This window comes from Danio rerio, chromosome 13, assembly GCF_052040795.2.
Source record: "Danio rerio strain M-AB ecotype USA chromosome 13, GRCz13ab, whole genome shotgun sequence".
NCBI classification, from domain to species: Eukaryota; Metazoa; Chordata; class Actinopteri; order Cypriniformes; family Danionidae; genus Danio; species Danio rerio.
The window spans coordinates 40,341,006-40,362,802 of record NC_141033.1 but is presented as its reverse complement, the minus strand read 5'-3'; the positions used below and the strand labels follow the sequence as shown (position 1 = coordinate 40,362,802).

At 36.4% G+C, this 21,797-nt stretch overlaps 1 protein-coding gene across 9 annotated transcripts in view; it reads left to right on the top strand.

Moving 5' to 3' along the window:
- eys (EGF-like photoreceptor maintenance factor) overlaps window positions 1-21,797 on the top strand; it is a 531,033-nt gene that overhangs the window by 463,784 nt on the left and 45,452 nt on the right. For all 9 annotated transcript variants that reach the window (NM_001442782.1, XM_087277984.1, XM_087277990.1 and 6 more), the window contains 2 exon segments: window positions 14,203-14,311; window positions 17,687-17,907. In NM_001442782.1, the coding sequence (NP_001429711.1) occupies window positions 14,203-14,311; window positions 17,687-17,907 (330 nt within the window).

The following is a 21,797-nucleotide window of genomic DNA, read 5'->3' as shown; positions in this document are numbered from 1 at the left end:
TTGAGGCTGGAAGGGCATTGCTGCGTAACATATGCTGGAAAAGTTGGCGGTACATTCCAACTTAAGGGTGGCGACTCCTGATGAACAAAGGGACTAAGCCGAAAAGAAAATGAATGAATAATAAAGCATCAAATAATGTTTTTTCCAAAAAAAGTTAGAGTTTTGAATTGAAAGACATTTGTATTATACTATATATTTACTTAACCCTGTATAACAGTACAACCCGAAACTGTTCAAGTTGCACTTGGTTTTTGCTTGCGGTTCATTCATGACGGTGCAAACAAAAGGTCAAGCTGAGTTCATAGCTTTGATGAATACAGTATCCCACGCTGAGAGCTCTGCTCGATCCTACACATTTTATCAAATGCAATAATTCCTCTGCTATTACATTCACACAGAACTTTGCACAGCACTGTATCCATATTACTTAAGGCTAAATAGTGAGCTTAATTAATCTTCACTCTTTATATTACATGAATGTATCCACTTGATAATAAATGTCAACTTTACACTTTTAACAGCATCAATAACTAAAGATAATAATGAAAAAGAACTGATGTTAGCTTTCAGTGTTATTAAGTACACAGTTGCACATAGCTGCTTCTAAAAGGTGCTATATAATGAAAATCTTGACATGCCTTGGCCTGGCTGAATATTAGGAGTTCAGAACACGGAAATGTACAGTACACTGTAAGCCTCAAATACCATTGTTTCTTTATTCTCATGTAAATACCGTGAGTGTAAAATCCAAGTGAAAACAGGTCAATCAGATCTAGACACACTACATGACTGCTACAATGCATATGGGGTTATTAATATGCACATCCCAGGCTGTGTTTGATTGGCTACAATGTTTACTAGTCAGATTAGACCAAGGATAATGTTCCCCCTTATTTTTTAAGTTTACCTAAGCTTATGGATGTGGGACTCTTATTTTGAAATTTTGAAATGCAGTAAGACAAAAGCCCGCCACGTCACATTACATTTGTACATTGTTTTCTATGCTACTCAATTTGTTAAAGGACCCGTACAATTAAAATTATTTTTTATGTTCGTATCAGTATTTTTTTTATATCTATAAGCTAATGTGCTCCAAAACAGTGTTTAAAAGTGTTTAAACAGTTTAGAAAAGTGATATATACTGATATGTGAATATAAAACATGTAAATCTTGCAGTTTTTCACTTCTGCCTAAATAGATCAACAGTTTCACCTCATAATTCAGTTTCTCATCAAACCATGACCAATCAAATGCACTGTAGCATCTGACATGCCCCGCCTCCTTTAAGATGCTTCTCATTTGTTTTGTGCTTGAGCTCAACCATTCTCATTGGCTGATCGGTGATAAAACAAAATGCAATTGGTTGTTTTTAAAATGAGGAGGATGAACAAAATTACGTCAAACGTATTGTATAAAATAAAAATAAAATAGATGAATAAAATAAAAAAATCCAAAGCACTTCATGGGACTTTTAAATTATTTTTGACAAATAAAGTAAGATTATTTTGTGTGGAGGAAACCTACACGAACACGAGGAGAACATGCAAACTCCACACAGAAATGCCAACTGACCTAACCAAGGATCAAACCAGCAACCTGCTTGCTGTGAGGCAATTGTGCTATACTCACTGTGCCGCCGGGATGTTTCCTCAATGCAATATTATGTACCATAATTTAAATCAAATTTCTGAAAATGTCCGTAAAAGTCAATGTTAAACCTATGAATATCAAAAGTTGTCAGAGCAGAAGTCAAAGTCCCATGATTGTGTTTACTGTGTGCGTGCCTGCGTGTGTGTGCTTTGAGGTACTGCGAGTGATTCACTCTATTATGGTGTTCATTTTGTTCTGCTATGTCTTGCCCTTTTGTGTTTACTGGCCCGTGATGCACAGTTCTGTTCTGCGTGACACTGTGCCATCGTGACAAGCAAATTTCCCCTCAGGGATCAATACATTTCTATCGTATCTGATCTTACTCAGCTCACATAAATTCATATCAAGTGACAAGATGAGGCGACCGCGCAACATACAGTGCCACCGCTTCAAGAGACGACAGAGGAAACACTTCAGTCCAAACTTTTTGATCAGCCTTCCTAAACTGCTGATCCAGATTCCAGACTTCAAAGCGCACCTCTGAGTTTTTAAAGCTGAAACTTACACCTCGTTCTCCCATTTCTGGGAATGATATTCTGTTGTGAATGTTTGATGTATTCAGATCACTTGAAGAACAATCTTTTATTCATACGTTGATCTTATTAATTCATACTTGGTGAACGCAGTTTGACTGTTCTGTTTCCGAGCGGTCTGGCCCTCCTCTTCTCATATCAGTCTTATGGATAAATATAGTGCAAGCAGGCATTATACCGCACTGTTGGCTTCTTTTGCATATGCATACCATTAGCAGTCGACATGATCTGTGCGCTGCATGTAAGGTTACCCATCGAATGTGGTCTGTTGATCTTGCATATGTATTGCCGGAGGCTTTTCAGTGTTGAGCTTGCTTAAATCTGCTGTAATACTGGTCTACACAGCAGACAGGTTAAATTAGGTTAAAGGCTTGCGGTGGTGACATATTGTTTACCCTGTGAGTTCCTCCAAGTCTGTTGCAAGTGTTCATGTGTCTATATCTGTCTGCATTGTCAGATGCTTCCCCTGCGATTGGCTTTCACCCAAGCCTGTGAGTCATTTCTGTTCACACACAAAGCCAAAGGTCAACAAGCGCGAGACGCTGCATTACACAGCATCACGTCCCATCCTTTATTACACATGAACTTTCCAGTCCCTAGCTTGTATTATTATTTAAATGTATGCCATTTATTCCAGGGGAACCACTGCTGTTTTTTTCTTGAATACAAAAAAGTGCATTTTTAATGGAGCAATGCATTAGATCTGCAGGTATTTCTTTGCTTCTTTCCTGTTTATTTACTCCCGAGACCCCATTTTGGTGGTGCTTTCTGTCAAGTTTGGTTTTTGCATTGGTTATATGGTGCATGTAAGACCATGAAATGAGTTTGAATATAAAACACTTTGACAGCACGGGGAAGAAAATGCACTCGAACAGAAAATGTGGATTAGTTCATCCGTTTAAAGGAAAACGTGTTGGTGCTCTGGACCTGCTTGCATGTGGCATCAGGAGGAAGGACGTTCTAGAGGGAGTTTGACATCTGTGAAGTGCAAGATGAGTCATCAGTATTTTTGCACCATTTTCCTGGAAAAGATGATAAGTCATTCAGTTCACATGGTCCCTACACGGTGTACACTGTTCAATATGCATCTGTTTGTAGGCGTCCACTTCATCCGTTCGTATTAAGTATGATCAAACAGAGGTTATGAGGAATGTATTCTTATGCTAACAGACATCTGGAAGTGCTTAAGTTTAAGTACTGATTCTCACTATTAACTACTGGCTTATTACCTGCATATTGTTAAGATATTGGCTTTGGTTTATTAGTACTTTTAAAGTATGTTCTTATTCTACATCTCTAGTCCTTCCCAATACCTAAACCCAACTACTAACTAATAGCAAGCAACAAATCAGTAGTTTGTTGAACTAAATGTCTTAATAGTTTGTTATTAGCGAGAATTAAACCTTTGAAGGAAGTGTAAAAATTGTGGCCAGAAATCTCTTTGTTTTTGAAAATCTTTTATGCTCACCAAGACTACATTTTTTGATAAAAATGGCTAATAAATATAATTTAAATGTTTAATATAATGATTAATGCATGCTTTGAATAAAGGTTTGTTCGCTTAAAATGTCTCAATATTTAGGAGAATTTGAACTCTATGTCGAGATGTAGATTCTTACCCTATTTACTGATGAGAAATTTCAGATGCAGTGTTGAATCGATTGACCATTAAGATTCAGACTTTTGCAGGGACTTGGATGAGTTGATGACATTAAAAAAGATGCAGTACGATAGAAATCACAGATTTTCAATGTCCAACGTCTCTTGTTGTGGATGAAATGGTTGTCAACTTTGCCTTAATCTAGACAACCTGCTGTCAGGGTTTCGGTCACTTTAAATTGGCACACTATCTTTAGTTCAGTTGAGTTTGTCTGGTAATTAATGACATTTGCAGCTGGTTCCAGATTAACACCAATAAATGTGAGGTTTTCTGAAAGTGTTCAGCAATTTTCTTAGGGCCTTTAGTTGACATATAGTGGACAGAGAACACAACATGTTTGAGTATTGAATTGCAGACCTTTTCTAATCCCATCCCTCTCTCTCTCCAACTTCACTTCTTGTCATTATGGTATCCTGTCAAAATAAAGGCAAAAAATGCAGACAAAAAAAAGTAAATATTTTATTACTATTAAAAAAGTAGGGTTTTTTTAAATTTTTAATAAGTATTCTCAACTTATCAAATTCAAAATCAAATTAAATTGATTAAAAATATTAAAAACTGTCCTTTTACACTTGTTAGAACTAGTGTGTCACCAATGTTGCCAATATCTATTGCAAATGTGACCCTGGACCACAAAATCTTATGTTGCACAGCCCAGAATATGCTATCAAAATGATACATTTTTCTATTATGCCAAAAATAAGTGAAGTTTATTTAAAAACTAATTTCGAGAGGAGCACATGCTTATGATTGATCACGGCTGGTCCCACATTAACTGATTCACCAATCAGATGATTCCTTACTCACTATAAATAACCAGAGTTTCTTACTTCAGTTCTCTTCCCCTTGAAGAATCCCTGTTCCACTCCAACTCTTCCAGCTTTCCCTTTTCTAGGGTGGTACCGTGGCGCAGTGGTTAGCACTGCTGCCTCACAGCGAGAACATCACTAGTTCAAATCCTTTACATGCCAGCTGACGCTTCTGTGCGAAGTTTACATGGTCTCCCCGTGCTCGCGTGGGTTTCCCCTCAGTTCCTCCCACAGTCCAAAAACATGTGTCATATGTAAATTGATCAATCTAAATAAGCACTATAGTCGATCTCTTAACCAGCAGTATATCTCAATATAGCAATTTATAATCTATCATCAGCTCTAAATAAGGGGGTAGTTCTGAAGACCTACCTGAGCTCAAACTCCCCTCTCAAATGGGAGGGAGCCCCAGGCTCGAGGAACTCCTGAGCTCAGGGCTTTCTCCCAGGACAGCATGCCAAGCTCACTTTATAATCAATCATCAGCTAAGGGTGAACTCTTGAAATAGATATTAAGTAAAGATCAAGTTCCATGAAGACATTTAGTAAATTTCATACTTTAGATATAGCAAAACTCTATTTGATTTGTAATGTGCTTTGCTAACCACTTCATTTAGACAACTTTAAATGCAATTAAGGATTTTTAAACAATTGTACCTCAGACAAATATTATCCTATCTTATTGAACCGTGCATCTATGGATATCGTATTTATTCAGATTTCAAATAATGAAATTCAAATGAAAATTTTTTATTGTGACCACATTTTAAAAATGTTGTGGTCACATTTGGCACTAGATCTGATTGGCTTTAATATAAAAAAAAATAAACATTAGTTTTCTTACCTGCTTCATAGCATATGTCAAGATAATGGCCAGTGAACTCAGTTTCACAGGAGTGTTGCAAAAATTGGTGATATTTAATTTTTACATTCTCCCTGTAATTATAACATCTTCAGTACAGCTGCTGCTCAACTTGTTCTTCCATGCGCTCTTATAAAATATACCCGCTTTCTTGGAGTAATATTTGTATCTTGTTATTCTTAATCAGGAAAGTAGTCAGACGACTCCCACAACAAAAAAAAACCTCATCTGGAGCCTCGTCTTGAAGCCGTAGGGCGCGCCTGTAATATGGGTCTTGGAGATCAGCTGGAGACATGACTAAGAACACAGAGTGCCCGAAATAACTACAGGCATTCGAGTGAGCTTGTTATGCAAAAAATGGTTTGACACTTTAATGCAAGAAAGTCTGTGCATCTGGCTCAGTGAGTGTGAGGGGCTGCGTCTGTCTTTATCGGCTCCCTCGGTAGGGGAGATCAAGCGAAGCGCCGCAACATGCCACCGGCCTTTGCCGCGCTATAGTATGTCCCTCAAAAAGAAGCATGCATGCGGGAACAAAGCTCTTCTGTTCCACATTCATCTTGGCTTGCTTATGATGACACAATAAGTGTGAGCTATATTGACATGTCTGGACAATGCGATAAAAAATGATCAATGAGTGGCAGCAATTGTGTCTCTTAATGGCTCTCATTTACACGAGGAGCAGTAAAAGCAGGTCGAAGTGGACGCGTGAATGAACTGTAGATCTATTTAATAGCTCCTAATTAGGATGAACACATATTTATCTGTAGTATCATTGAATTGTGTTGATGCTGTTTCTGAGATTATCACCTCGAACTTCGCTGTTTGGTCTTGCTGTTGGATTTGCAGTGTGGCATGAAGTAAAGTCATCTCTAATTTCTGCCTTTGTTTTCACCAATATAGAAGCAGCAGTTTGTGTGTATATATCTGTATATATGTGTGTGTGTGTGTGTGTCTGTATTGCAGTGCTGCAGCTTCATGATGTTTTACTGCCATCTGTTGCCAGTACTTTATACCATTTTTTTTTTTTTTTTTTGGGCCAATAGTGTCGCTGGGAAGCTCTGTGTCTCCCAGCCTCCATTCTGGTGAAGTGTGGCATGAACTGCAATCATGTTGAGCTCTTAGATTTCAGAGTAGTTGAACGGCAGCACTTGTGTGCATGTCATGTCATGATGTTGCATCAGGTCTGAGCACATTTGCACAGAATGGCCCCCGCAAACCCTGCAAGCCAATGATAACATAAATCTGTGGGATGAATAGACTGCATTTAAAATGAGGTTTTTAGCATGCATATGCATGCGTGTATATATAAGACACATATAAACAATGTACGGCTGTGTGTGTATTTGCATTTTGTGTGTGAAGGGTGTGTGTGAATGCAAGAGTGCACGGTTGTAAGGGCATCCGCTGTGTAAAACAATGCCGGAATAGTTGGTGGTTCATTCCGCTGTGGTGACCCCTTATAAATAAGGCACTAAACTGAAGGAAAATGATTGAATAATATAATATAATATAAAGGCGAGGCAGTAGCGCAGAAGGTAGTGCTGTCGTCTCACAGCAAGAAGGTCGCTGGTTCAAATCTCGGCTCAGTTGGTGTTTCTGTGTGGAGTTTGCGTGTTCTCCCTGCCTTCGCTTGGGTTTCCTCCGGGTGCTCCGGTTTCCCCCTCAGTCCAAAGACATGTGGTACAGGTGAATTGGGTAGGCTAAATTGTCCGTAGTGTGTGTGTGGATGTTTCCCAGAGATGGGTTGTGGCCGGAAGGCCATCCGTTGCGTAAAAACTTGCTGGATAAGTTAGCGGTTCATTCCGCTGTGGTGACCCCGTATTAATAAAGGGACTAAGATAACAAGAAAATGAATGAATATAATATAATTATCGGTGACCCGGTAGAGCTCCCATACATGAGCTCATTTGTCCTATTATGACGGCTATGCCATCATGGTAAAAATAACCAATTGAAAAAGGCTTTAGGACCAAGCAGAATCCTCTGTTGGCTGTCGCTTCGCTGTGACTTCAGCTAATCAGTTTTGGCCAATGCTAACAAATATTTTTCATGAGTTCAACATCAAGCTGTGTAAGAGAAGTCATCTTTCATTACTGTATTGTTGAGAAAAAAAATTTAATACTTTTATTATAAATCTTGGACCTTATTCTTGACAAAAAATGACCAATGAAAAGGAGTAAAGCAACTAAAGCGGCCCATATTAAAATGGATTTAAATACTATTTTGGTAAAATTAGTCAAAACGTGTTGTTATCATGAGCATTCAGCAAGCTAATTCAGAATAGTTATTAGTATGTCACTAAAATGCAGTTTTCATAATTAAAAAGAAAATAAGGCGTATAATTGCAAAAAGATCAATTTTTTGAGAAAAAAAAAAAACTTTTACCAGGCTGGCTTCATGCCTGGATTGGTGGAACTTTCTGTACTTTCCCCACAAACTGATAATATACACAAATGTTTTTAAAAAAATAAGTATAAAAATAAGATACAATGTGAACATTTAATAGCACAGTTATTGTTAAAATCCCTTTTGCCAATGGAGAAAAGGAATTGTACTGTCTTTATTTGATCAATTTAATGACTAAAAATTTTCCTTTTTTTCAAAACAAAATCATGTTGATTCTAAACTTTATTAATAAATTTAAATATATATTTTTATTATTATTCCCTTCAGAACTTTCCATCTACTAAAACATTTCATCCTGGAAAACATTATTTATTTATTTATTTGTTTGTTTATGGCCAGCTAGCAGTGGGTTATGCGTGGGGGCTCATCCGGGATAGGAGTGAGGTTTAGTCGGGTGAGTGTAATACAGGCCAGCTAGCGAAGCGCTGTGCAGGTAAACCTCATTCCTCTGACCTTTAACGATGCTCTAGTGACAGATGTAAGAGGTCATGGTCCTTAACCTCCGTGTTAGAGCAACCAACTCCCATACAAAGAATCACTGGTTCAATCCCAGCTCAGACCGGGATGGGTGCGGTATGGCCAGTGGATTACACGTAGGGGCTCATCCGTGATTGGGTGGAGGTTTAGGGGGGTGAGTGTAATAGAGGCCAGCTAGCGAAGTGCTATGCAAGTGAACCTCTGACCTCTAAAGATGTTAGCGACAATCCCAAAGAACCGCCGGTTCGTTCCCAGGTCAGACCAGGTTGAGTGCAGTAGGACCGGTGGGTTACATTATTTTAAATAAAATTAAAATTTTTACTCCTTTTTTATCAAATTAATACACCACCAGTGAGTATGAAAGAAGCTAAAAACAAACAGTAAAACTATAGTAAAACCATAAAGCTAGAGTTTGGTTTCCCTTTAAATAAGTTTCCCTTTAAGTAAACAGATAATCAGATCTGACTGAGACTCCCACATGACTGCATTGTGCCCTTTCTCTCAGTGTAAATAAGCAGCGTGCTCATTTTGCTCCCTCAGGACTGCATCAATGTGTCCACAAGAGCTCATCAGAAAGAGTGACACCAGCGCCCAGTTAAATCAGCACAGACACTGAACCGCTGCACTAGATGTTCCCTTAGATCTTTTCAATATGAGCCTCTAGACATATTAGCCGTCTTAGCATCTAGCAATTTAAGAGTGTGTCATCTACCGCATTTTAGAACATGACATTTAAATTTTTTTTAATGTTATGTTTGTGTTGTCCAGCTTAAATGCACTGAGTGAGTTTTTTTTTTCTTTCTGTATTTGCTGCCTGTGGTTCATTTGATTTAATTCTTTAAAGGCAGCAACCCCTGTAGATCTCAGTGGGTGGGATGCATTTAACTGCTGCGTGCATCTAGTGAAGAAAACAGTAACACAGTCAGCTGGCTAAGAGTTTAGTTTTAAACAAAATTGGCCACAGCATTGCCTGAAATATGTCTTTGGTTTGTTTAAAAAATATATAGTCACACATCCACTTTCAATCAAAAAATACAAAGAAACTATAGTGTTAATTCAAATATAATTTAAACATTATATAATTGTTGATAAATACATGTTTGTTGAAAAATAAAAATGAAGCAGCACAACATTCTATAGCCTAATAATAAAAATAATAATAAATAATACATAAATTAGTATATACCTTTATATAAGTGTATATATATATATATATATATATATATATATATATATATATATATATATATATATATATATATATATATATATATATATATATATATATATATATTTATACACAACAGTTCTGTCTGGTTCTCGAATCTGATTGGCAGATAGCAATAACAGCACTCATACAGCCTCTTCACTCTTGTGTATTACTCTGCCCACATAGAATGACAGCAGGTCTATAAACTCACTAAAGTTTGACAAATATTGAAGCTGTTGGACAACATAGTATACTTTTGAGGCTTTTTGGGCAAAAATGTAGTTGTTAAGATTGCAACTATGCAGTTTATTTAAAGGAAAGTGCCTATTTAAAATATTCATAATTTCGGAGATCGGTGGCCATCTGCCTGTAAAACTGAGCAGAGCAAAGACAGTTGCGCCAAAAGATGGTGACATAGTAAGTCCTTAGGGGAGAAAAGCTCAGAGTTTTCTTTTCGTATTTCAAACTACAGCTGATCAAGTCATCAAACTGACACAGCTGATCAAATCAAACTGCAGCTGATCAAGTTTTTACCATAAAAACTGGTAAGTGACATTCTAAGTCGATCTCTCTCTTTTGAATGTTGTAGTGCTGTATTTTTACCATAGTAATCTGGTAGTGTTGCATTGCTTTGGCTTTTTTGGGTGTTATTTATTGTGATCTCCTGATTGCAACAGAGAAATACTGGGAAATCTCTGTGGACTGATGGCATTTCATGCCGTTCAGCCATATTATTTTAAAATGTGGGCAAAATCACCTGTTTTGTCAGAACTTTAGACATTACGCTAGAGAATCATTCAAATACTAGCTCTAAAGTAATGTTTGTGAAGAAGCAACGCTTTCTGCTGTTCTGATGTCAGTTGCAGATGTGTATGAATAGCAGAAAAAAAAGTAGTTTCTTGTACAGAGGGATTTTTGAGACTCTCGATGTTTGATTTTCTTTTTTATATACACATATGCCATCAAACTGTTATATAATTGCAATATCACACTCATAGCAGTGTGATATGGCTGTATATCATCACTGGTGGTAGTCATGTGTTGTTTTATATAAATAGAAGTGTTTGTGTTTAATAATATTGCTATAAACAGTAGTTAATATTAATAATATATTCATGGTATATAAATATCTTGTATATAATGTGTATATTATTTCAAAAGTATGAAAATATAATAATTCATTAAGCATTTATTTTTATAAAATGATAGTATGTCAATTGAAATCAGGCTATATTTTAAGTTGTTTTTTATTTAATATTTTGAATATGTTAAATTGAATAGTTTTTCACAATTAAATGCTCCAAACAATGATATTCTTATATGAATTTTTGAAAGCGTGATCAATAGTTTATTATCACCTATGGCAAATATTGAGAGCCAATAAAAACTTTAAAGCAGTCTCTTATTTTTTTCTAATATTGTTTAAAATATGTGGTGACGCAGTGGTGCAGTAGGTAGTGCTGTCGCCTCACAGCAAGAAGATCGCTGGTTCGATCCTCGTCTCAGTTGGCATTTCTGTGTGGAGTTTGCATGTTCTCCCTGCGTTCGCATGGGTTTCCTCCGGGTGCTTCGGTTTCCCCCACAGTCCAAAGAGATGTGGTACAGGTGAATGTGTGTGTGTGTGTGCGTGCGTGTGTGTGTGTGTGTGTGTGTGTGTGTGTGTGTGTGTGGATGTTTCCCAGGGATGGGTTGCGGATGGAAGGGCATCTGCTGCGTAAAAATGTGCTAGATGAGTTGGCGGTTCATTCCGCTGTGGCGACCCCGGATAAATAAAGGGACTAAGACGACAAGACAATGAATAAATGAATGAATGAATGAATGTTTAAAATATCTCCCTATCTGTTCTCTTCTAAAATATTATACAGGGCACACTGCGCCTGCTGAGAAGTCTCTATAAATGCTAACAGCTGTCCGATGCAGCTAAAGTGATTATCGAGCCATGATTAAAATAATTAGTACCTCATAACATCATGCTACTTGGACTAATATCAGAATATTAAAGTCGTTGCAGGAGCCTCAGCGAACAATCGAATCAGCTCATGTCCTTATGTTCAGGATTCATCAGCAGGACTGGTTCAGCGGCGGGCTGTCAGTCACGTTGAATTTCCTTCTCGTGGTCCCAATCGGGCATTAATTTGTCAATCTGTATGCAGAGCGACTCTCATAACTTCCCCAGTGTTGTAATTAGTGCTACCTGAAGTTGTAGGGCTTTGATTGCCTTCAGGGAGGTGTCCTGCAAGGCTGTTTCAAATTAGCATGAGGGCAATCGCCCTGATTGCTCGCATCTGGTCATTAAAGGAGAAGGAGATTTTTCTCCCCTCTTGCCCTGAACCCAACATGGGCTGAAATCAAAAGCTGATACTTGAATAAGCAAGTGTCGAGTTTTTCAAGTGGCTGAAAGAGCTGATTGGACAGAGAGAAAATCTATGGCTTTCGCATCACACGCAAGGCCTAAAATTAACATTTGTTAAGTGCCAAGTGCAAGTAAACACTGGTGCTTGTGAGTATGTGAAACTGTATTACTCTCCTGTTGGCTGATACACTGTTTTGTTAATTCTACCTGTGAACGTGATATTGTTCAGTGTGATTATCAAATTACACAACAGCACTGTTTAATGAACAATATCACATGAGAGATTGTATTGCATGCATGGCTCTAGATAAGTGGTTCTCAAACTTTTTTATCAAGTACCACCTCAGAAAAAAAAATTGTCTAATTTGTCTAAAACCATAATGACAAGGCAGATTAATTCCTATTCTTAAGAATATTTATTATTGTCAGCCACTTTAATCATTATAAACAGTTTGAACATTAACTGTACTGTGCTTATAGGTAAAAAAAGTAAAAGAAAATAAATAAAAAGTCAATATTTAAAATGCACCTAACCCTAACCTAGGTGGAGGAGTTTAAGTATCTCAGGGTTTTGTTTACGAGTGAGGAAGAATGGGACTATTAGGAAGAATGGGACGTGAGATTGACAGGCAGATTGGTGCAGCGGCAGCAGTAATGCGGTCGATGAACCGGTCCGTTGTGGTAAAGAAGAAGCTGAGCCGAAAGGCAAAGCTTTCGATTTACCAAACAATCTACGTTGCTACTCTCATCCAAAGCTCATGACCGAAAGGACAAGATCACGAATACAAGCGGCCGAAATGAGTTTCTTTCAAAAGGTGGCAGGGCGCACCCTTCTGGATAGGGTGAGGAGCTCTGATATCCGGGAGGAGCTCGGAGTAGAGCCGCTGCTCCTCCACATCGAGAGTAGTCAGCTGAGGTGGTTCGGGCATCTGTTTCAGATGCCTACCTAGAGAGGTGTTGCAGGCATGGGGAAGACCCAGAACAAATGCATTTGAAAAATCTAATCAACTGAGATCTGTTTGTATTACTCTATACTGCATCTTGCTGGAAACTATGTTACTCACCAGTTGGATGATTGCTCAGATTACAACAAAATAATGGCCACATTGTAATCTAGCATAGTGAGTCTAGTAAGTTTTATATGAAGTCATAAAATTAACTTTGCCGTCAATCTGAATGGTTTGTTCTAAAATAAATAAAATAATAATGAAACTAAGGATTGGCCATCAGATATACCCAAAATTATTGTATTTCTTGTTTAATCACTACAGAGCAATGGTCTCAAACACAGTTCCTGGACAGCCACAGCTCTGCACAGTTTAGCTCCAACCACCTCCAAATCCCACCTGTTTAATAGTCTCTAGTAGTCCTGAACACCTTGATTAGTTGGATCAGCTGTGTTTGATTAGAGTTGGAGCAAAACTATGCAGAGCTGTGACCCTCTAGAAATTGAGTTTGAGACCTATGCTAGAGACATACATCAGAGCCACCGGTAGATTCCACAATAATTATCTGAAGTAAGGCTGTTCTCAGTTGGGTGCTTAAGTATAAGTTTATTAGCAAAATGTGCTCAGCATATATGAGCACACCCCACCTCGTTTTGAATCTATTTCTCAGTGAATATAGGCAACTATCATCATCAATAATAGAAATATAATATTGCAAAAAAAAGAATTACAGAATTTCAACTACATTTTATGTACTTGTTGTATCTTTTTATATTTTTTTATTCCTTCCATTATAAATAAATTTAGGTGTAGTTATTAGGGTAAGTTGTTTTGTCAGATTAACTCAAGATTTGGCTTCAGTACTGACTAATCTAATGTATGTGCGCAAATATAATATTGTATAGCATCTTATAGAAAATATTTATTTAAAAGATTGATTTTTCGAGGGGTGTACCTATATGCTGAGCTCTGTATATGCAGGAAGGAGTTGTCTTTCAACAATTTGAGATGATTGAGAACATAAATCGCGACTAGTAGAACAAGTTGGGGAGAGAAAAATGTATATTTTGATTGCGTGTGAGGAAATTTAAAATGATTTTTCTAGCGTGCAGTGGCCTAGTAGTGGCCCAGAACTCCCCTCACCAATTTGTGTAGCTTTCATGCTTAAATGGATTTATTGTGAATGCTGCATGATCTAATGCGATTCATTCCTTCTTCCTTTGCCCTGCTTCTGTCTGACTTTCTCATTCTTGAACTGTATTCTTTCCTTTCTCTCTCTTTCTCTCTTCCTCTCAGATATGCATTGCCATCACAAAACAATGGCCAGCTCTGTTTCATTGAAATAGCTGCTGATAATGGAACTGCTAATCAGCAGCAGAAATACATGGATGAGCCGGTGTCAGAGGTAAACCTGCTCCTTATGCACATTCAGTTATTTATGGCATTTGTGTGTACATGCATATACACATTTCCTAAAATATTTCAATTAGAATCCGATTTGCTCCAAAATATTAAACAATTAATTTAAACTGTTGTCTGTAAATGTTACTCAGTTGCCTTCCCCCATTGTTATACACTCTCTGAAATAGGCATATCTGACACTGATGCAGTACTTTTTCAAAAGGTACACATTTGTACCTAAAGGGTCCATATTGGAACCTGAAAGATGCATATCAATATGAAAAAATACTAATCATTTTTACTAATAATAATTTTTAGATACTAATATATTCGTTTGAGGTGGCAGCACATACTCTTTAGGTGCAAATAGTTTCATTTTGAAAGGGTACTGCCCCATTGACAGCTATTGCATCTTTATATTTGTAATGATTTAATGGCTCAAAGTTGGTTTGAGGATAATAGAAGTCATTATCTCTGGCAGTGAAAGGTTTAAAAGTTCTCACTGAAATCTATGCAAAGTATTTTTGAGTATCGGAACCAAAAGCATAGTTTATGACTAAAAAGAAAGCACCGCAGTGTTTCTGAAGGCTGGTATGAAGAAATTTGTTCCAAAAATACTAACTTTAATCATTCTAGTTAAATGTTTGCATCTTAATTGAGGAAAACCACCGAGAGCTGGGCTGCAATAATCAGACAATTTCAAGAGACTATAAGATACCTAATCAGAAAATAATGGCCTCACAAATCCATTTATGGAGCTGCATTAAAATAAAACAACTGAGGCTTTTTTGTTTTTGAAGTGTTGGTTGTCGAAATGTCTGTAAAATGCGCAGGATAAAGATATTGGTTGTATTTAAATTCTGAAAGAATGCAGATTTGAAAACTTTAGAGGTCTTGAAATTTTAAAATATTTATATATGAGCTTTCTGATGGGTTGTAATGTGTTTTGAGTAGTTGTTAATGTTTGTTGGCCAGCCAAAATTATTAAAATAGATTAATAAGAAGCAATGACAGTCTTAACCAGTCTGATGTTCCATCATGCCATGATCAAAACCAGTACATAATTTAAATAAAAAGGAGAATAATACATTTTTCCATATAATAAATGTACAGTGATTGCTGCATGCAGGGAAAAAGCAGCAAGAGGTCCTTTAAGCTGCAGTGGCTCCATATAAAAGACAAAACTTTGCTCTATATCCAATTATAATTCCAGGCTTTAAGTGCCATTGACTCAAGAACGTCTGTTTCTGCATACTGTAATGACATATCAGTTTGTAGGAAAGAATAGGTCATATTTATCTATGAGATGCGGATATATATATATACGCTCCCAGTGTTTACTTGCGCTCACAGTGTTCTACTTATAATTTAATGAGAATCAGTTGGCATGCATATGCCACGTAACTTAAATTTAACAAATGGATCATCAATATAAAGTCTGACCAAAGTGTTTGTTTCAAACTATTCTATTTCTAGTAAGTTCAGTGATTGTGAACTTTCTAATCATCCAATAATAATAATAATAATAATAATAATAATAATAACAAAATAATAGTATAGCTAATAGTAAATGAATCAGTTTCCACTAAAATATTAGGTATTGCAGTCATTTTTAACATTGATAATAGTAAGATATAGTTGACCATTCAAATCACTCTATTAAAATGATTAAATGATATTGACTGTTAATTAGTATTTATATTCTGCATGACCTTATTCTAAATCCCTTTATCAACTAGACAGTTGAAGTCAAAATTATTAGCCCCCGTTTGAATTTTTATTTATTTATTTATATATATATATATATATATATATATATATATATATATATATATATATATATATATATATATATATATATATATATATATATATATATATATATATATATATATATATATATATAATTGAATTGAGTTGGCTAAATTGTCTGTAGTGTATGAGTGTGTGTGTGGATGTTTCCCAGAGATGGGTTGCGGCTAGAAGGGCATCTGCTGCGTAAAAACTTGCTGGATAAGTTGGCGGTTCATTCCGCTGTGGTGGAATTTCATTTTTAAATATTTCCCAAATAATGTTGAACAAAGCAAGGAAATTTTCAAAGTATTTCCTTTATTTTTTCTTTCTAGAGAAAGTATTATTTGTTTTATTTCAGCTAGAAAAAAAAATCAGTTTTTTTCATTTTTTAAAAAACATTTTAAGGTCAATATTTTTAGCCCCTTTAAGCTATATTAAAATAATATTTACTGTCATCATAGCAAAGATTAAAAAAAAAATTAGAACTGAGTTATTAAAACTATTATGTTTAGAAATGAGTTGAAAAAAATCTTCTCTCCGTTAAACACAAATTGGGGAAAAAATAAACATGGAGCTAATAATTCAGGGAGGCTAATAATTTTGACTTCAGCATATATATATATATATATATATATATATATATATATATATATATATATATATATATATATATATATATATATATATATATATATATATATATATATATATATATATATATAATCCCACATAACAAGCCAATCCTAAAAGCTAGTTTAAAAAGCACTGTTTGAACAACAGAGTATGACAAAAAAGAATTATTAAAATATTACATAAAATAATATATGTCCACAAGGCATTTCCACAAGGTATCTACTTCACTCTAAATGTAACGTTTAAGTCATTTCTCTAAGTCACAGTTTACTTGTAGGGGACTCCTTTTTCTTCCAAAACAGTAGCAGTACCTTCTTGGCTTTAGTCAAGCAGTATGGGAGCAGTTTGTGTTGTGTGTTTGACAACAAATGTGTTCATTCAGAAGTTTAATTCCTATTAATAAGCATATATTAATAAGCAAATTAAAAAGTTATGGTTTATTAATAGCAATAATTATACTGGTAAAATGAAGTGTGACCATATTATTGATTAAGGATCATGTAAGAAATGTGCAAGCTGGGCATTAATTATTAAAAAAGATCACATTTCACAATATTGTTGCTTTTACATTTATTTTAATCAAATAAATTAAGCCTAGCATAGGATACTTTTAGAAACATTAGAAAAGAGTTTACAGATATAGAAAATCACCGTAGCCTGTGAAACATCTGTACCTTTACTCACATTACACCCTGCTTTTAAAAGACCTACAATATAAAGTTGTAAGGCACAGGTTAGGAAAAGGCTACAAAAACATTTCAAAGGCTGTTAGAGTTATTTGGAATGTGTCTTGATTTCAGTCTGTATGACAAATAAAGTCGTTATTTCAAAAAGGTGTTATGATTTTCTACAGGCACTGTATGTAACAGGTTAATGTAAAATGAATCTTGTTATCAAGATAAAACTGTCAAAATTGTTACCATATGTCACCTTTTTTTCTCTCAACACTCAGGTAGTTTTTGGTCCCACATTTCTTGGTGGCTTTCCATCCGTCTTAGAGCTGCATCACAACAGTGGGAATGTCTCTGGCTTCATCGGCTGCATACGTGAACTGCAAATGGGCTCCAAAGAGCTGTATGTGGTGGGGGAAGCAATCAGGGGCCAAAATATCCAAAACTGTGACGCCGCAGTCTGCCAGCACCAACCCTGCCGCAATGGAGGAACCTGTATCAGGTACAGAAGGATTTCATCGTTTAACAGTGATGATATGATGATGGTGTTGACAATAGTCAGGTCCAAATGCAGCTTTTATCCGAATGCTCAGGCAGTCAAAGTTCCAACCTAGGCTCATTCTGAAAATGTAGTCCCGTGGACGTTTCTGGAGATCGCAAAATACGAGCCAGAGAGGTACGTATTTTTGCAGTTTTTGTTTTGGATCTGTGAGTGGTCGCTGTGTGCACTTTTCCGTATCTCTAATGTTTCTTGTGATTGCCGTTTGCGCCTGCGCTGTTCTTGCGTAAATCCACTAGAGGCCGCTGTCGACCGACTGAATGATTGACTGGGCAACCGGCCAATCGACTGACCCACCCTCCTCCTTCCCTAAACCCAACCAATTTTACCGATTGACCCGCCCACCCGCTTACTTCCCTAAACCCAACCGACGGTTTACAAAAGCTATTCAGAAAAAGAAAAGCCCTCATCTGATTTTTACCACGTTTTCAGATTTTACCACTTTCTCACCCTGCTGTTCACTCGTTTGTTTTATTTTTTGGATTCTGTTTTTATCTTCCCTGATTTCTTCCCCGGACTCAAACCCAGTAGTCGTCGTCAACTTCTCTCTGCATCTCAAGTTCGCCAACGTACACAACGAGCTAACTGGACAAACTGGTTGTGGCAGGAAAGCCCTCCACATGGAAATAAGCGATCAGCTGGTAAGCGGCAAAAGGAACAGCGTCATGCTGCCCCGTAGCGTCCGCTTAAAAAATTAAATGTCTCCAGAAACATTCACGGCACTACGTTTCAGAATGAGCCTGTATTGCAAAATTTAAACAGGGACAGAAGGTAGCATGAAGATAATCAACAAAAGTAGTTAGTATAACAACCGAATGGCCAAGGCAGGCGGCAAAACAAACATAATATAAACAAACAAGGATCAACATGGTTAGACTAAACAGGGAAACGCTTGGTAATGCACACTACATGGACTTAAAATAATATTCCATGTAATCAGTCCTGAACAGCTTCAGCTGTGTCTGTGTGTTATCAAAAGGTGACCTGAACCTGGCGTGTGACTGCGGGGTATGATGGGGTATGTGGTTTGTGTGAATGACAGGGAGTGTTCTCCAGTGACCTATGAAGGCTTCATCACTGGTGATCATAACAGCTACATTCTTCAAACAGTGTCTTGGGTGTATTGTGAAAACAATCTGTGGATGAAATAGACTGTAATTGAATGCTTCTCGATACAGGACTCGGTTGTTCTTGTTGATGCGCTGCTGAGTGGTAGACAACATGTGACCTGAGAATTTATTCACTGTACATTCAGCTCGCTTGTCAATCAGCATTCTTTCACAAGCATCTCTTAAGCTTGCAATATTTGGCATACATGCAATTTTCGACTAAATTTAGTGCTTTTGCCGGGGCACAGAGTTTGTAAATATTGTCAATGATGTGCGGATGCTATGAAGATGCTCACTTGAGTTTTAAATAGCGGTAATCAGAGGCCTGATTGCAGGGACGGGGAGCGATGTGTGAATGTGCTTTTTGTTAAAACACAAGCTGTGTTTTTGTGTTGCCTACAACTGACTGTTTTTATCGCACAATATGTTGAGTTTCATTTAGTTTTGGTGCTGAAAGAATGTTTTGATCAAGATGGTAATCTTATGATTGTCACAATTCTGTTTGATTTTGTAAATCATGATTGCATAATGATTACCAATCAATTAAAATCAAGCAAACATCAATGCAGATGACAGATCTTTTACAAGTTAAGTGGGCTGATTGATAGATTGAAAGACAAACAAACAGATAATTATAAGGTAGGATTAGTTGTTTCTAATTATGCATAATATACAGTTAGTGAGAATAACATGTAATGTAGCAACAACATTTTTAGCTTTTCAACATTTTTAGCCTACTGTGAATAAATATTTTGCATATGTCATAGTAAATTAATGCTAAAAATATGTGCCCTGCCATGGGGAAAACTAGCAAATGATGTGGATGAAGGTTAAGCACATCATTGTCATTAAAGGGGTCTGCAACAATAGGGTTTACACACTGACACAAAATTATTTTCAAATTCTTTTTATAATTGCTTCGCTATAAAGCCCAGGTAAAAATATATTTATTTTATTATTTCATCATTTAAAAAAAAGTGGAATAAAACACCTAGCCAAATTTGAATGAAAAGGAAACAAGAAGTAACTAAAATTGCTATTAAAATCATATATATATATATATATATATATATATATATATATATATATATATATATATATATATATATATATATATATATATCAATCATATAATCATATATAGGCAGGACAAAGTGCTATATGCTGGGGTGTGTTTACTGACAGCACTGAAACCACACTCACTCACTCACACTGAAAAACAAACATCTCAATCTCAACAAACATCTCAAATGCTGCTCCAACCTGCATGGATGCTACTAATGCTACTTCTACTAATGTCAGCTTAATTGCCTTTATAGCCATACATGTGTAAGTGCGCTCAAATAGACAGTGAGATGAAATTTCATCTTCAAGGCATATGCAACTTGTGGTTGCTTAGCCACTGCATTTCATGAGAGTGCAAGCTGCGTTTCACTTTGCAAAATTGAAAGTGGAAGAGCTCATATTTGCATTTTTCGATGTGAATTGTGAACTATAGATTGCAAGTATTTTAATATATATGTTTAGAAATTATATGTATTGTAATAGATAAAAAATAGACTTTATAGAAACAATAACTCTAGATTAAATGGTTATTATTATTATTGTTGTTTTTATTCATTCATTCATTTTCTTTTCAGCTTAGTGCCTTTATTAATCTTGGGTCACCACAGCGAAATGAACCGCCAACTTATCCAGCATATGTTTTACACAGCGGATACCCCTCCAGCTGCAACCCATCACTGCAAAACATCCATACACACATACACATCCACTACAGACAATTTAGCTTACCCAATTCACCGGTACCACATGTTTTTTTTTTGGACTTGTGGGGAAAACTACAGCAACCGGAGGAAACCCACATGAACACAGGGAGAACATGCAAACTCCACAAGGCCAACTGACCCAGCTGGGGCCTGACCAGCAACCTACTTGCTGTGAGGCGATTGTGCTACTCACTGCGCCACAGTGCTGCCCATAATTATGATTATTATTATTATTATTGTAGTTGTTGCTGTTGTTGTTGCTGTTGTTGTTGTTGTTGTTGTTGTTGTTGTTCCATCAAGCCACAACCCTGGATACAGAATTGGTTGCGAATCTTTTTTTAAATGGTTTAACTGCACAATTCAGTACTGGTGTCTTCTTTGTCTGCATTGTAATGTTTTTCAGCAATACATTTCCAACTTTTATAATTTGTTTAGAATTTATTTTCAGAACTCTATGCAGACTTTAAATATATTGTTACACTATAAGAACTGTGAAAATTTCCAACTAGAATGGCAATGGGTTTTTTTGTTCTGGAATGTGACATTAAAAAAAGAAAAGCATGACAAATGATAAATTTGTCGACACAAGCCCAACAAAGAGAGGTTTAGTTTCAACTTATCACATATTTATTACAAATATGTATAAATTTCAGTCCTGATATGCCTTTTTTGCTTAAATGGTCACATGTTTATCAGGTTGAGCAGAGGCACTCAAAGGTTCTTGAAGGGCCACATAGAACTACCTCTGAACCTAAATCTATACACTGACAAACAGAGGTGAAAAGGTGCCATTTTCCCTTGCTAAGTAAAAATCTGATGGCCAAAATGTATTCATTACACTGTAAGCATTAAAGGGCCATGACACCCCCCACTTTCGGTTAAAGTCTACTTCAGAATTTTTTCAAAAGATGCATGATTAAAGGGCGTGGAGCTCAGCGAGCATCGGGCAGCAGTG